The following is a 13,124-nucleotide window of genomic DNA, read 5'->3' as shown; positions in this document are numbered from 1 at the left end:
TGCTTTCTGCCTCCTCAAGGAACAGATGCCTGAGTTCTCCATGATGGCAGCTAACTAAATGCTTATTCATTCACACTGCCCAGTGAGCATGAGCCCACCTCCCCCCTCTCCACACCATCCCTTGCCAATAAGAAATAGCCACACTTGATGGGATGTTGGGAATCTCTGTTCTGGTTTCCCTCCTCCCACTCCAGACCCGTCGCCCTGAGAAAGCCCTCCAAGGGACAGCTTCTCCCCAGAGCTGATCAAGACCACAAGGTATTTAAACCCTGGTCACCAGCCAGGTGGTGGTGGCACACGCCTTTAATCCCAGCACTCAGGAGGCAGAGGCAGGCGGAGCTCTGAGAGTTCGAGACCAGCCTGGTCTGCAGAGCAAGTGCCAGGACAGCCTCCAAAGCTATACAGAGAAACCCTGTCTCGAAAAACAAAACAAACAAAAAGCTTGTCTCCAGCAACACACACTTCTCATTACAGAACAAACTCCAAAGTAAATACAATATAGCTGACATAGTACAAAACAGGATGTTTATTAAAATTTTTATCAGAAGCATAATAAAATATTAGAGCCCTGTGACTCTATGACTGAGGCACTTGGAAGGTGAAAACAAGGCTGGGCTTGGGCTAGGCTTGTGGCAGAGTACTCATCTAGCATATGTGCCAGGCCCTGGATTTGATTCCCAACACCCCCTAAACAAAGGAAGACAAGAAAATGAAGGTATTGCCATATTACTAACCAAAAAGAGGAGCTGGAGAGATGGTCCGGGGGTAAAGGATGCACACTGCTCTGGTAGAAGACCTATATTGTTCCCAGCAGTCACACTGGGGGGTTTGTACCACATCTGTGGTATCTGACACCACCCACCTCCAAAGACCATGCACCCACTTGTACAATCACACACACACACACACACACACACACACACACACACGTACACACACGCATGTGCACGCACACACACACACACAAAAAAAAAAAAAAAGAAAATTAACTTTTTAGAAATAGAGAAGGCCAGGCGTATTTTGTGCACACATGTGAGAGACAGAGATTGGGGTGGGAGTTCCTCTGAAGTTTGAGTCTTAGGCAACACAGTGGGATCCTTCTTCAGGGAGCTGGTGAGGGATTTCTCCCTCCTCTGAGGTCTCACAAAGAAAATCGATTAGGTGTCACAGCTAAGGTTTTCCCAGGTCGTCCAAGTAAGTGAAGGTTCTCACCAGTGTGCTTTTCTCCACTTACCAGAGGGTGCTTTCCACATCCATGATGCTCTTTCTGTGTAGGCTGAGCCCAAGAACCTGGGCTATGCTTGTCCAACACCCCACCACAGAGCCATACTCCACCAATGGCCCCTTAAAGATTCTGTCTAGATTTCCTTTTTTTTTTTTTTTTTTTTTTTTTTTTGGTTTTTCAAGACAGGGTTTCTCTGTGGCTTTGGAGCCTATCCTGGAACTTGCTCTGGAGACCAGGCTGGTCTCGAACTCACAGAGATCTGCCTTCCTCTGCCTCCCGAGTGCTGGGATTAAAGGTGTGTGCCACCAATGCCCGGCTAGCATGGATTTTCATATGACCTCAAAGGGATAGACATGAAGGCTTTCCTACACTGCTTGCACTCATAGGGTCTTTCCCCAGTATGTGTCCTCACGTGTGCATGATGGGACAAGGAAGAACAATATGCTTCCCCATGCCTGCTGCACAGATAGGGCTGACCCTCCCTGTGTGGTCTCATGTGCTTCCCACACTGTACACTCACAGGGTGGCTCTCCGTTGTTCGTCCCCATGTGTCTTTTAAGACAGGAATAGAAGATGAAGGTTTCCCCACATGCATGACTTTTCTCTCCTCTGTGACTTTTCGTGTGTTCCATAGAGGAGGAGGAACAGGAGAAAACAGTCCCACATTTTGTACATTCCAGAATCTTTGTCCTACTAGGAGTCTGTATGTTTTTCTGATGTTTTCCCAGAATCTTGACACTACTCCTCTCAACATCAGTCTGCATCTGAGGGTATTGGCTCAAAGCAAAATAGCAAATGCACAAGGTTTATTAACTTGTTCATCCAACCTTGACAGGGACCTGTCTAGCAAGCTGACACAGCAGCCTCCAGAGGGGGTGAAGCTCCCTGTCTACTGCTAGGTTTTAAAGACAAAAGTTACAGGATTGCATCAGTAGGTACGGGTTGGTTTCTGATTGGCTGACATTTGGGAACAATGAGGAGAATTTCTCAAAGTCATATTTTGGCATGAAATTCCTGTGTACTAGGTATTCTCATTGATCAGTGCTGAGAGGGAACATTCTGTGGTTTCTATCTATGGCTTTGTCTTGTTACTTGCAGGTGGCCTATTGTTCATAGATACCAGTAGTTTTTAGAACTGTGTCCTGGAGACTATAGGGGAGGTTTCAGTCTCCCCTGGAGTTTCTTTTGTGGCCAAACAGTTCCCAGGAACCAAGTACCTAGGAGGCTGGGGCCAGGGGTGGGGGTGGGGGGTGGGTCTGGAGTTTATGTTTAGTTTTGTCCCTAAGCTCCAGGAGGCCAGAGGATCCGGAGTTTCCTTGTGTCAGAGGCCTACGTGTCTTTTCTGTAGCCTGTCATGGCTGCTAAAGCAGGGGCTGAGTGAGGATCTGGTCCCTTTATTTTTAAATTGTTAGAAGTGAAGCCTTTTAGTTTAGTTTACCCCTTCCACTGAGCTTTGTAGTATCTGTGAGCTACTTCACACAGCCCACAGATTGATGCCTGCTGATGACACTCACAGACTGAGTCCACTTTCAGTCTTGGTGTCTGTTTTTAAATCTTGTCAGGGCATCATGGTTATGTGAGGGACATTCTTTCACATTTACAAGGATTCCAAGGGTCAAACTCAGGTTGCCAGGCATACGTGGTAATCACCTTCACCTGCTAAGACACCTCAGCACTTTGTATATGCCTGGTATACAAGTGTTGCCTTTGCATGTTCCTCCACAGCCATGAACGATATTAATCTGGCATCTGTGGCCTGATAGGAAATTCAAATGAATTGCCCTTCACATATGTGACGCTGATACCATACACACAAAATACTTCCTTGGCTGGGGCATGGTGGCAGAGGCAGGCAGATCTCTGAGTTTGGGACCAGCCTGGTCTACAGAGCGAGTTCCAGGACAGTCAGGGCTACACGGAGAAACCCTGTCTCAAAAAACAAACAAAAATGAAAATCCTCTGTGTACACATTTGTATGGACTGGGTGGAGCAGGTGGCCGGGTGCTCAGACACTTCCCAGCAAGCCTGCTGGCTGACCTGAGTCCAGTCCTGGAAGACACACACACACCGTTTGTGTTTTCAGACAGTCTCTCTACATAACCCTGGCTGGCCTGGAACCCACTATGGAGACCAGGCCAGCCTCGAATTTACCTACATCCACCTGCCTCTGTCTCTCGAGTCCTGGGGTTAAGGGTGTATGCAACATGCCATGCCTCCAGATACTACACTTTTAACCCATCAAGAGATTAATTCATTCAGTGCGGGCTGGTTTTGTGTCAAGTTGACCCAAGCTAGAGTCATCAGAGGGCCGTAGCTGAGGAGACGCCTCCATGAGATCCAGACGTAAGGCGTTTTCTAATTAGTGATCAATGTGGCTGCAGGTTCTATAAGAGCGTGGGAGCCAGCTGGCTCCACGGCCTGTGCTCACTCCTGTGCTGTTTGGTGACCAACGGCGATGTGGCCGTGCAAGCCTCATCAGCCCTCTGCTCCCCACCTGCTTTTGTCCTGGTGTTTTGTGACAGTGACAGGAGCCCTGAGACGCTGCTGTCCGCACGATCCGGCCCTCTGGAAACAACCGGGAGGGAGTGAGGGGCGCCCTGCTGTGGGTTAACCTGACTCAAGGTTCTCCATCTGCAGTTCATCCGCAGCTGCGGAAACGGCAGTCCAGGCGCGCACTGACCCCGTGTGGCAGGGGGCAGCGGGATCTGCCCCGGGGAGGGGTCGGGGCTGACGGCGCACACGCCAGGCCTCCGCCCGCCCCGACGCCCCCGCAGCCGCGCACGCGCAGCCGCTCATCTCGTTCCCATGGAAACAGCCCCTGCACCGTGACGTCGGTCGCCGACCTTTGACGTCTGGGCGGCGGCGTCGCCGGACACCGACGCGAGGCACGTTAGTCAGAGGGGAAGACCAGCTGCCTCAGAGACTGAGCCCCACTGTACCGCAACGTACTTCCGTTTCCGGACCGAGCAGCCTGGTCCAGTTCCAGTCAACTTCCGGTTTCTGATCCAAAGAATTTCCGGCCGCTTTCCCTGGACAAGGAAGCCAGGAGTAAAGAGGCTCTGTGATTGGTGAACTATGAAAGGTGGGCAGGACCATGCAATTCTCCAGTAGCCGGTCCCCAGCCGGCAGGGCCCGTCTCTGCTCGAGCGCGATTGGCTGCTGACGCTGTCAGAGCCCATCCGAAGTCAAATAGCGGGATGGGCGGGGCTTAGCCTTGGCACCGCCCCCAGGGCGTGGTCGCTCCCTAGCGCAGCGGTCATATTGAGCGCCGCAGGGCCGGCGTGGGGAGGGCGGGGGCGGGGCGGCGTGGGGAGGGCGGAGGGCGGGGCGGGCGGCGTGGGGAGGGCGGGGCGGCTTGCAGCCCAGCCGTAGGCCCGAGTTCGAGCCCCTCTGACGCCCCTCATGGCCTCTGTGGCTGCCGTGCCCACACACGTCCTCAAAACACACACACACAAACACACACACACATATATACATATATATATACACATACACACATATATACACACACATATATATACACAAACACATACACATATATATACACACACACATATACACATATATACACATATACACACACATACACACATATACACACATATATATACACATACACACATATACATATATATATACACACATACACAAACACACATATATATACACACATATGTACACATACACACACATATACACACAAACACACACATACACATATATATATATACACATATACATACACATACACACCATACACAGACACACACAGAGAACACTCCGTCATGGTACTAAGTTCCCCGGAAAGCGCACAGTATGACCAACAGAGGGAACTATTCCTCCTGACTGGCTTTTTTTTTCCTTTATTTTTTTTTTAGTTTTTTTTTTTTTTTTTTTTTTGGTTTTGTGTGTGTGTGTGCATGTATGTGTGTGTATGTGTATATATGTGTGTGAGAGAGAGAGAGACAAGGTTTCCCTCTGTAGACCAGGCTGTCCTGGAACTCACAGAGATCCACCTGCCTCTACCTCCCGCCCCTCGCCCCGCCTGTCTTCCCGGAGCGCAGCCACAGTGATCCCCCTGCATTCTCACATGCATGAATTTTAACACGGAATAACATAACGCGGGCTGCGGTGGGGCGGGGCTGTCTGCAGAGCGAGTCCCGGGACAGCCGGGCCGCAGACACCCTCTCCACAACTGCAACAAGCAAATGAAAGTTGGGGAAAACACAGTACAACATGAACACAGCAGCACTGCAGATCACGTCAGTCAGTCGTGAAATACAAACAGTGTAAGAAGCAGCAGGGCGAGCGGGCGGGCGGGCGAGCGGGCGCCGGGCCTGCACACCGAGTGGCGCTGAGGGGCCCTGGCGGCTCCTCAGGGGACCCAGAGAAACACCGCATGCTCACGCCCACTGGACGCCAGCGCGGTCTGCAACGCCCTCCTGTGACCTCGCCCGAAGCTGCACTCGCGTGCACCGGCCCACCAAACGGATACAATCAGCAGGAGAAACTGCATACAGTAAACGAGGTCATCACATGCAATGAACAGCATGTGCAGCACCCCGGCTCTCTATGACTGAAAACAAAGACAAAGGGGACTTTTAGAAAGTCTGTCGTTAATGCTGGGCAGTGGTGACGCGCCGCGCGCCTTTGGCCCAGCACTCGGGGCGGATCTCTGAGAGCTCGCAGGTCTCCTGCCTCTGCCTCCCGAGTGCTGGGATTTATTGTTTTACTTTTTACTATTTATTTACATGTATTGTTTACCTCGTAATACTATTGGTGTTCTGAGATAGGCTCTGCCTCTAGCCCAGGCTGGACCTGCACTCACGGAGATCCTGCTGGCTCTGCCTCCTGCGTGCCAGGACGGAAAGTGCGGCCCCACCCCACCCCACCCCACCCCCACCCCACAAAGAAGGCGAGACTTGTTCAGACAGGGGTGATGTCAGCGCCACACAAGGACCATTTTTACAGAAATATTTTACACGCCAGTGTAAAGTGGTCAGGGTGTCATACTAGGCACGACCGCCAGATGTCGCGACAGAGCCCCCTTCCCGTCAGCTTGGGGGCCCAGGGCAGCCGCCAGCCCTGGGAACGGAGATGTTACGGCCCCGCCCCGCTGCAGTGACAGTCTCGGCTGACGCGGATAACGATGGCGTGAGGACTGTGCAAAAGCCCTGGGCAAGATCAGGACCAGGGGAAAAAGAAAAACATTCACCTATACAGGGCTGGAGAGCTAGCTCAGCGGTTACCAGCACTAGCTGCTCTTGCAGAGGACCCGGGTTCGAGTCCCAGCACTCACATTGGCGGCTCTGGTTACACGGGATCCGACACCCTCTTCTGGCTTCTAAGGGCACCAGGCACATGTGCACACATCCACTAATTTGGGGGGGGGCAGAGGGTTGAGACAGGGTTTCTCTGTGTAGCTTTGGAGGCTGCCCTGGCACTCGCTCTGTAGACCAGGCTGGCCTCGAACTCACAGAGATCCGCCTGCCTCTGCCTCCCGAGTGCTGGGATTAAAGGCGTGTGCCACCAACACCCAGCTTTCAATTAATCTTTTTGCATTTTACTTTATGTGTACGTATGTTTTCCCTGCATGTATGTGTGTGCACCATAAGGCCAGAAGAGATCTTTGGATCCCCCGCAACAGGAGTGACACACCACTGTGAGCCACCATGTGGGTGTGAGGAATCGAACCAGGGTCCACTGAAAGAGCAGCCTGTGCTCTCAACTGCGGAAGATTCTCTCCAGCTCACCCAGATTAAAAAGAAAATCATTCCAGGTGTGTATGTGTGTGGTGTGTGGTATGTGTGGTGTGTGTGTGTGGTGTGTGGTATGTGTGGTGTGGTGTGTATGTGTGGTGTGTCTATGTGTGGTGTGTATAGTGTGTGTGTGTGTGTGTGTGTGGTATGTGTCGTGTGTGTGTGTGTCTATGTGTGGTGTGTGGTATGTGTGGTGTGTGTGTGTGGTGTGTGGTATGTGTGGTGTGGTGTGTCTATGTGTGGTGTGTCTATGTGTGGTGTGTATAGTGTGTGTGTGTGTGTGTGTGTGTGGTGTGTGCACGCACACGCGCGCGTTCACCTTCCAATATGAGGGTCCCGGGATCGAACTAGGATTCACAGGGCTTGGCCGCAGTCTCCCCCGCACCCCTGGCCTTCGGTGATTGACAGCTGAGCCACAGGCTGAGCAATCAGCAGCCCGGATCTGAGGCCCACGTGGGGCTGCGGCCTTCTGATTGGCCAACGCCTGCAGGGGCTGCTGCAGCCGCCGCGAGCCCACGTGCGCGGTGCCCGGGGCCCACGGGCTTCCCTCGGGGGCGCGGGGTGGGGCGGGGCAGGGCGGGGCCGGGCCGAGGGGTCAAATGGCGCAGGGCCCAGCAGGAGGGGCTTCCTGCAGGCCTGAACTTGGCTGACCTCCGCCGCCTCAGGGGTCCCGGGGCCTCCCGGTCCTGAGGCAGTGCGTGGGGGCCGCTCGCTTCCGGTAGGCAGTTTGCGCGGGCTGCGGGGGCGACGGGGCTATGAACCAAATGCCGTTCCTCTCTTCTGCTCATGTCTTTAAACGTGTTTTCCCTGTGCACTCGGTGTCTGCGTGTGCGTGCGTGCGTGCATATAAGACACACACACACGTGCACGCCTGGCGCCTCTGCTCGTGCTCTGGGGCCCGCTGCACGCGGGGACAGGGCGGCTCCTCCGGCCGGCCGCTCTGCCCCACCCCGAGCCTGCCCCCCGCAGGACTCCCCAGCGCACACCGTGACCTCCAGAACCCCAGATGACTTCCTGCAGTCAGCGCAGCGGCGCCAGCGGTGTCGCTGGAACTCTGGTGAGACGCGCGGAGGGCGCGGGTGGTCCCAGCCTGGCCCGGCGCCCGCTCGCCCGCCGCAGACCCCGCTCTGGGACAGCCCTGCACCTGGACCCAGCGTGCAGGTGAAAGCAACTCGGGAAGACCGGGCCAGGCTTCCCCAATGTCCCTCACGGGCCACTAGCGCGGGGCTTCACCTGGCCCAGGGCACGGTGAGGGCCCGCCCGTGGGGCGTGGCCACAGGTGCAGCCCCACCTAGAATCCGCCCCGGAGGGCTGGGGGCGTGGCTGGGTAGAGCCCCGCCCACCACGCTGAGCCTGCCTTCCATCTGTTAACACTATATTGTGATTAAAGTCATCCTTAATCCCAGCACTTGGGAGGCAGAGGCAGGCAGAGTTCCGAGTTCGAGGCCAGCCTGGTCTCCCTTCTCTGAAGGTCAAGGACATGCTAAGCACAAGTCTGTAACCATAACTGGGTTGGCTCCAGCCAGGGTAGAGTCTCAACGTGTAGCTTGCTACCCGCTTGGGGTCACATATCCGTTATCGAGCATATCAGCTATTTGCATTCCGATTCCTAACAGTAACAGAGTTAGTTGTGAAGTAGCAACATGGGGGTCACCACAACACGCAGAGTGCTGTTGGAAGCATCAGGAAGGTTGTGAACCAGGGTCTAGACTACAAGGTTCTACCATGGCTCCTGCATAGCTAGTCCGTACCCCAGGAGTTCAGGGACTTGGAGAAGCTGGACCTGACCGGCCACCTTGGGAGGTGTCTGGGAGTTGGTGCTGCAGGCTTTTTGGTTCTGACCTCTGACCGTTCCAGCCTTCCAACTACTCAAAGAGGTACTCCTGCATCATTGAACAGCTGCCAGAGAAGCTCAACAGGTGAGGCTGGCTTTCCTGGGGCTGGTTTCCAGTGAAGTGTTCCTTTTGGCTTGTTTTTAAGCCAGGGTGTTGACTTTTGTAGTCGTGCAGGCTGAGATGGAAGGGTGGCAAGTTCCAGGCCTGCCACCAAAGCCTATGACCAAATAAGCAGGGGCAAAGCCCTGTCTTGCAGGTGCAAAACCCTGTCACGCTTAAGAGTTCTGGATGGCACCTTCCCCTCCATTTATAGATTAGGCGACTCACCTTGTGGGTTCTGCCCTAGGGCAGATGCAGGGACTTTTTCTAGAAGGATCCTCAACTGCTTCTCCCCCTCAGCATCCTCTCTGAGATGATGGCCCAGCTAGACAACCTCTCCAGCCTGGTAAGCCACCCTGGTGGCCGGCAGCTGAGGGGCATAGCTATGACAGGAGGGGGGGATGTGGGCAGCAGGGAGGCTGGCAGAGGAGCAGGAGGGCCTTGACGGCTGCAAGAAAAAGTTGGGCTTTGATTTCCCATTGAAAACAATATAGTAAGTAGTAGTTTAAAGTATTTTAAATAAAAGTATTTCATTTAAAAGTGGAGATGAGCAGCTGGAAGGTGCACACCTGTCATCCCAGGATGAGGAGCTGGAGGCAGAAGGACGGGCCTCTGCTATAGTGTGTTGGAGGCCAGGCTGGGCTCCAGGAGCCCCTGTTAGGATCAGAGAGGGGAAGCAGTTTGCTCAGGGTCTGCTGTGATTTTAGGTGTCCAAGGTCAATCAGTCCTTCGAAGAACACCAAAAGCAGGTGAGTTGGGGACACCTTCTCTCCCAGGGGGAGGGGTGGAGATAGGAATATATGGCGTCTTTGATTCCAGGGAGGTGGGAGGAAGTTGATTTATATAGAGACCTCGGGTCTAGCTGTGGCCCATTTTTCCTGCCCGGGTGCCACGTGCCCTGGAGCTTCTGGGTAAGGGCTGCACACAGGTCCTATGCATGAGGGGCAGGCGGGCCTTCGAAGGGGTGCCGGGCTCTTCTCTCCCACCCCCACCCCCTGCCCAAGCCAAGGCACGTGTGTCCTCATTCACCGCCTCTCCTGCCACCTGGCCCCTTCTCAAGGGCACTGGCAGGAAGGAGGCGCTGCTCGGGGCCAGATGTCACTGGCAGGGAGCCAGGGCCAGGACTGCAGCTCAGTGAGGGGCGGGCGTAGGGGGTGGGCAGCGGGGAGGGGTGGGCAGGAAGCCGCCAGAACACGACTGTTCATTCACAGTGCTCAGCCACCATTGGCCGGGCCAGCAGAGATGCCAGGGGAAGAGCTCTAGGACTGGGGACCGAAGCGGGGACGGTGGGTGGATGCCAAGAGCTCCTGGGCAGGCGCTTAGGGGGTCGGCTACAGCTCAGGGTGCCCAAGAAGACGCACTGAGTAGGTCAGCAGGGGCAGAAGGGATGCTCTTGTTTGGGAGAGGGACGGTGTCCAGGCAGGAGGAGGAACAGCCGCTCTGCAAAGGCTGCTGTGTGAGTGGCAGGCAGGGGCCAGGCAGAGCTTGGGGGGCTGCAGGAAATTCTGGGCCTTGACTCCACCCGGTGAGCAGTAGGAGTTCTGGAAAGCTTAGTTGGAAGAGCGAGGGGACTAATCAGGCCTCAGGTGCAAGGGTGAAGAGCCAGGGGCTGGGCTCTAGTCATTGAGGGAATGATTGACAGGTGCGTCGGGTCAGCCACTACAAGCAGGTTGTGATATCCCAGGCAGCTCTCAGTAGCTTCTGTAAGGACTCAGGTATTATGCTGGCCTGCCCTGTCACCTGGCAGAATACACTCAGGCAGTGCCTGGTCAGCCCAGGGTTCCTTGGGTACTTAGAGAGACCTCCGCCCACTCAGGCTCTCTTTCGCTCTCTTTCCCTTGTTCCCTGGGGCAGACAGGACTTTTCCTGTCTCCCTCTTCTGTCCTATCTGACTCTTTATCTTATTTTCTTACCTCCCCGTTAATAAAACTTTAAATGTGAGTCACGTCTACCTACAGGTCTGTTTCCCCATCAGCCCACTGTCCGTTGCCCGCCTTGGGACCGGGAAACCTGCTACCTGCGGTCCCAGCCCATTCTTTATTCCTAACAGCTCGTGGCTTCCCCATCCCCCTTGCTTTTATCGCCCCCAGCCTCACTCCCTGAACTATCTCTGCAGCACAACCCCCCCTCCCCCGGGAACAGCAGGAGGGAGCTACGGGCTGGCTCTCCCTCCATTCACTCTGAGCGCCAGGCGCACTAAAGTGCCAGTAAATTGCACATTAATGAGCCAGGGGGGACCGGGAGGGCTCCCCTGGGCTTTGTGCAGCCCCGGGCGGGCGCTGCCCTGGAATCCATCATCTCCTCCCTGGGAGGCAGCCCCCTGGGTCCCGTCCTCCATCCCGGGGGCTCCCCCTCCAAGGGGAAGGGGGTGTCCACAAAAGCCCAAAGGGGAAGGAGCAAGGCTGCTAAAAAATAAAAATAATAAAAATTTTTAAAAGCCGCAACCCATGGCTGCTGTTTGAGTCTCTGGCCTCAGTTTCCCTATGTGCAAAATTACACTAAGACCTTTAATCTGTGCTGGGGACGAGCCCCTGACCCTTTGTACTCAAGGGCTCCAACCTGAGCCCTAATTGTGCTGTTAATTGCTTTTTTGAAGTTTTTTTTTTTGTTCGTTTGTTTTGAAACAGGATCTCAAACTCAGTATGTAGCTAAGGGTGATCCTTCTGCCTCACTTAGCCTTTTCGGGGAAGGGTGGGCAGGTGTGCACCGCTATGTTTGAGTGTGTGGAATGGGTTTATCCCCAGGTGCAGAGCTCCAAGAGCATTGCCACATTCCCCCTACCTACTCCATAGTCGGTGCCTGCCGTGAGGTTTGTCCCTAACTTGTTCTAGGTGGGCAGCCTCTTCCAGCTGATGGAAGTCTTCAGCAGGTCCCCGACCATCCTAGAGATGGTTAAGGTGAGTATCCCCCCTGGAGCTGGAGGGGAGTGGGGACAGGTACCCTGGGCAATGCCGTGTTACTCACTAGGCTCCACGGGCTCTATCCAGGCTGCCCAGGTCTCCACTGAGAAAGAAGCCAATCAGGGTCCAGAGGCTATGGCCTCCCAGGACCCCAAACTCAAAGCCACCTCAGGACCTCCGCCATCCACCAGACCCCGGTGCCTCTCAGAGACCGAGGAGCAGCAGGACCCACAGCCCGTGTGGGACAAGGATCCCCTGTTCTGGAGAGACACCCTGACCTGGGAACTCTTGAAACTTTTCACAGAGAACCAACAAGGACAGGAGGGTGAGGCTCTGCACTTACTGGTGGGGGGCGCCTTGGGTGTCCCGGCAAACCTCATTGCTCTCCATCTCTCTCCTCCTCGCCCGTAGTCACGGTGACAGAGAAGCTGCTGGCATTGGTGAGTATCCTTGGCTGAGAACCTCCTCCCATCCCCTCCCACCTGATCCCTGCACTCTGACCTCTCGGGGATCCCGGCCCCAGCTGGGTCTCCCTGCCGACACAGTTCTGTCTCCCAGGAAAGGAAAGACACTGGCCGGCGGAGTATCTCTGAATTACAGCTGGAGCCTGACCCCAGGCACAGGAACAGCCAGACTGACTTCTGTAGGAAGGCAGGGCCACGGAGGGGCGGGGGATTGGGCGGGGCCACAGAGGGGTCCCTGAATCCTGCTGTCTCCACATAGACACCATCCTGACCGAGACTCCCTCAGATCTGCTTGGTGGTTCCCACAGAGACATCAGCCAGCCCCAACATGAGACCCAGGTGAGGGGACACGGATGCGGGCAGTCACGGGAGATCACAAGCCAGCAGGGTTAGCTTCTTTCTTTGCACCACAGGAACCTCCTCGGTGTGCTGGTCCGTTCCTGAAGCCCCTGTGAGTAGGCAGAGAGCATGGCTACCTCACCCTGCCCCTCGGGCCCCCACCCCTGTCCTTACTGGTGGTTGAAGGGGAGGAGTTGATGAGAGGGCTCAGCAGGGTAAAGGGGCTTGCTGACAAGCCTGCACCTCACTTTGAACCATGGGACCCACATGACTGACTCCCACAAGTCATCCTGACCTCCCCCTGACACACACACACACACCAATTAAATAAGTAAAATGTAACCATTTTTAAAGGGTTGGAGAAAGAATTTCTCCCAGTCCCGCCTGTAGTTGAAGAAAGTCGACTTCAAAAAGGGAATACAATACTTAGGGCCATAAGAGGATGCATAGGAGCCAGACGTTGGTGGCACACGCCTTTAATCCCAGCACTCGGGAGGCAGAGG

The 13,124-nt window shown here is 54.8% G+C and overlaps 1 protein-coding gene across 1 annotated transcript in view; it reads left to right on the top strand.

Moving 5' to 3' along the window:
* The first annotated feature begins 7,810 nt into the window (after window positions 1-7,810).
* Window positions 7,811-13,124, top strand: part of Tle6 (TLE family member 6, subcortical maternal complex member) — a 9,337-nt gene continuing 4,023 nt past the window's right edge. The window contains exons 1-10 of the mRNA XM_027419213.2: window positions 7,811-8,041; window positions 8,842-8,903; window positions 9,219-9,264; window positions 9,626-9,667; window positions 11,750-11,815; window positions 11,906-12,143; window positions 12,230-12,258; window positions 12,377-12,461; window positions 12,542-12,621; window positions 12,696-12,733. Of these exons, the coding sequence (XP_027275014.1) occupies window positions 7,991-8,041; window positions 8,842-8,903; window positions 9,219-9,264; window positions 9,626-9,667; window positions 11,750-11,815; window positions 11,906-12,143; window positions 12,230-12,258; window positions 12,377-12,461; window positions 12,542-12,621; window positions 12,696-12,733 (737 nt within the window). The 5' untranslated portion in view covers window positions 7,811-7,990. The remainder of the gene's footprint in view (window positions 8,042-8,841; window positions 8,904-9,218; window positions 9,265-9,625; window positions 9,668-11,749; window positions 11,816-11,905; window positions 12,144-12,229; window positions 12,259-12,376; window positions 12,462-12,541; window positions 12,622-12,695; window positions 12,734-13,124) is intronic.

Source organism: Cricetulus griseus, chromosome 5, assembly GCF_003668045.3.
Source record: "Cricetulus griseus strain 17A/GY chromosome 5, alternate assembly CriGri-PICRH-1.0, whole genome shotgun sequence".
NCBI lineage: Eukaryota > Metazoa > Chordata > Mammalia > Rodentia > Cricetidae > Cricetulus > Cricetulus griseus.
This window is presented reverse-complemented; position numbering and strand designations above follow the sequence as displayed.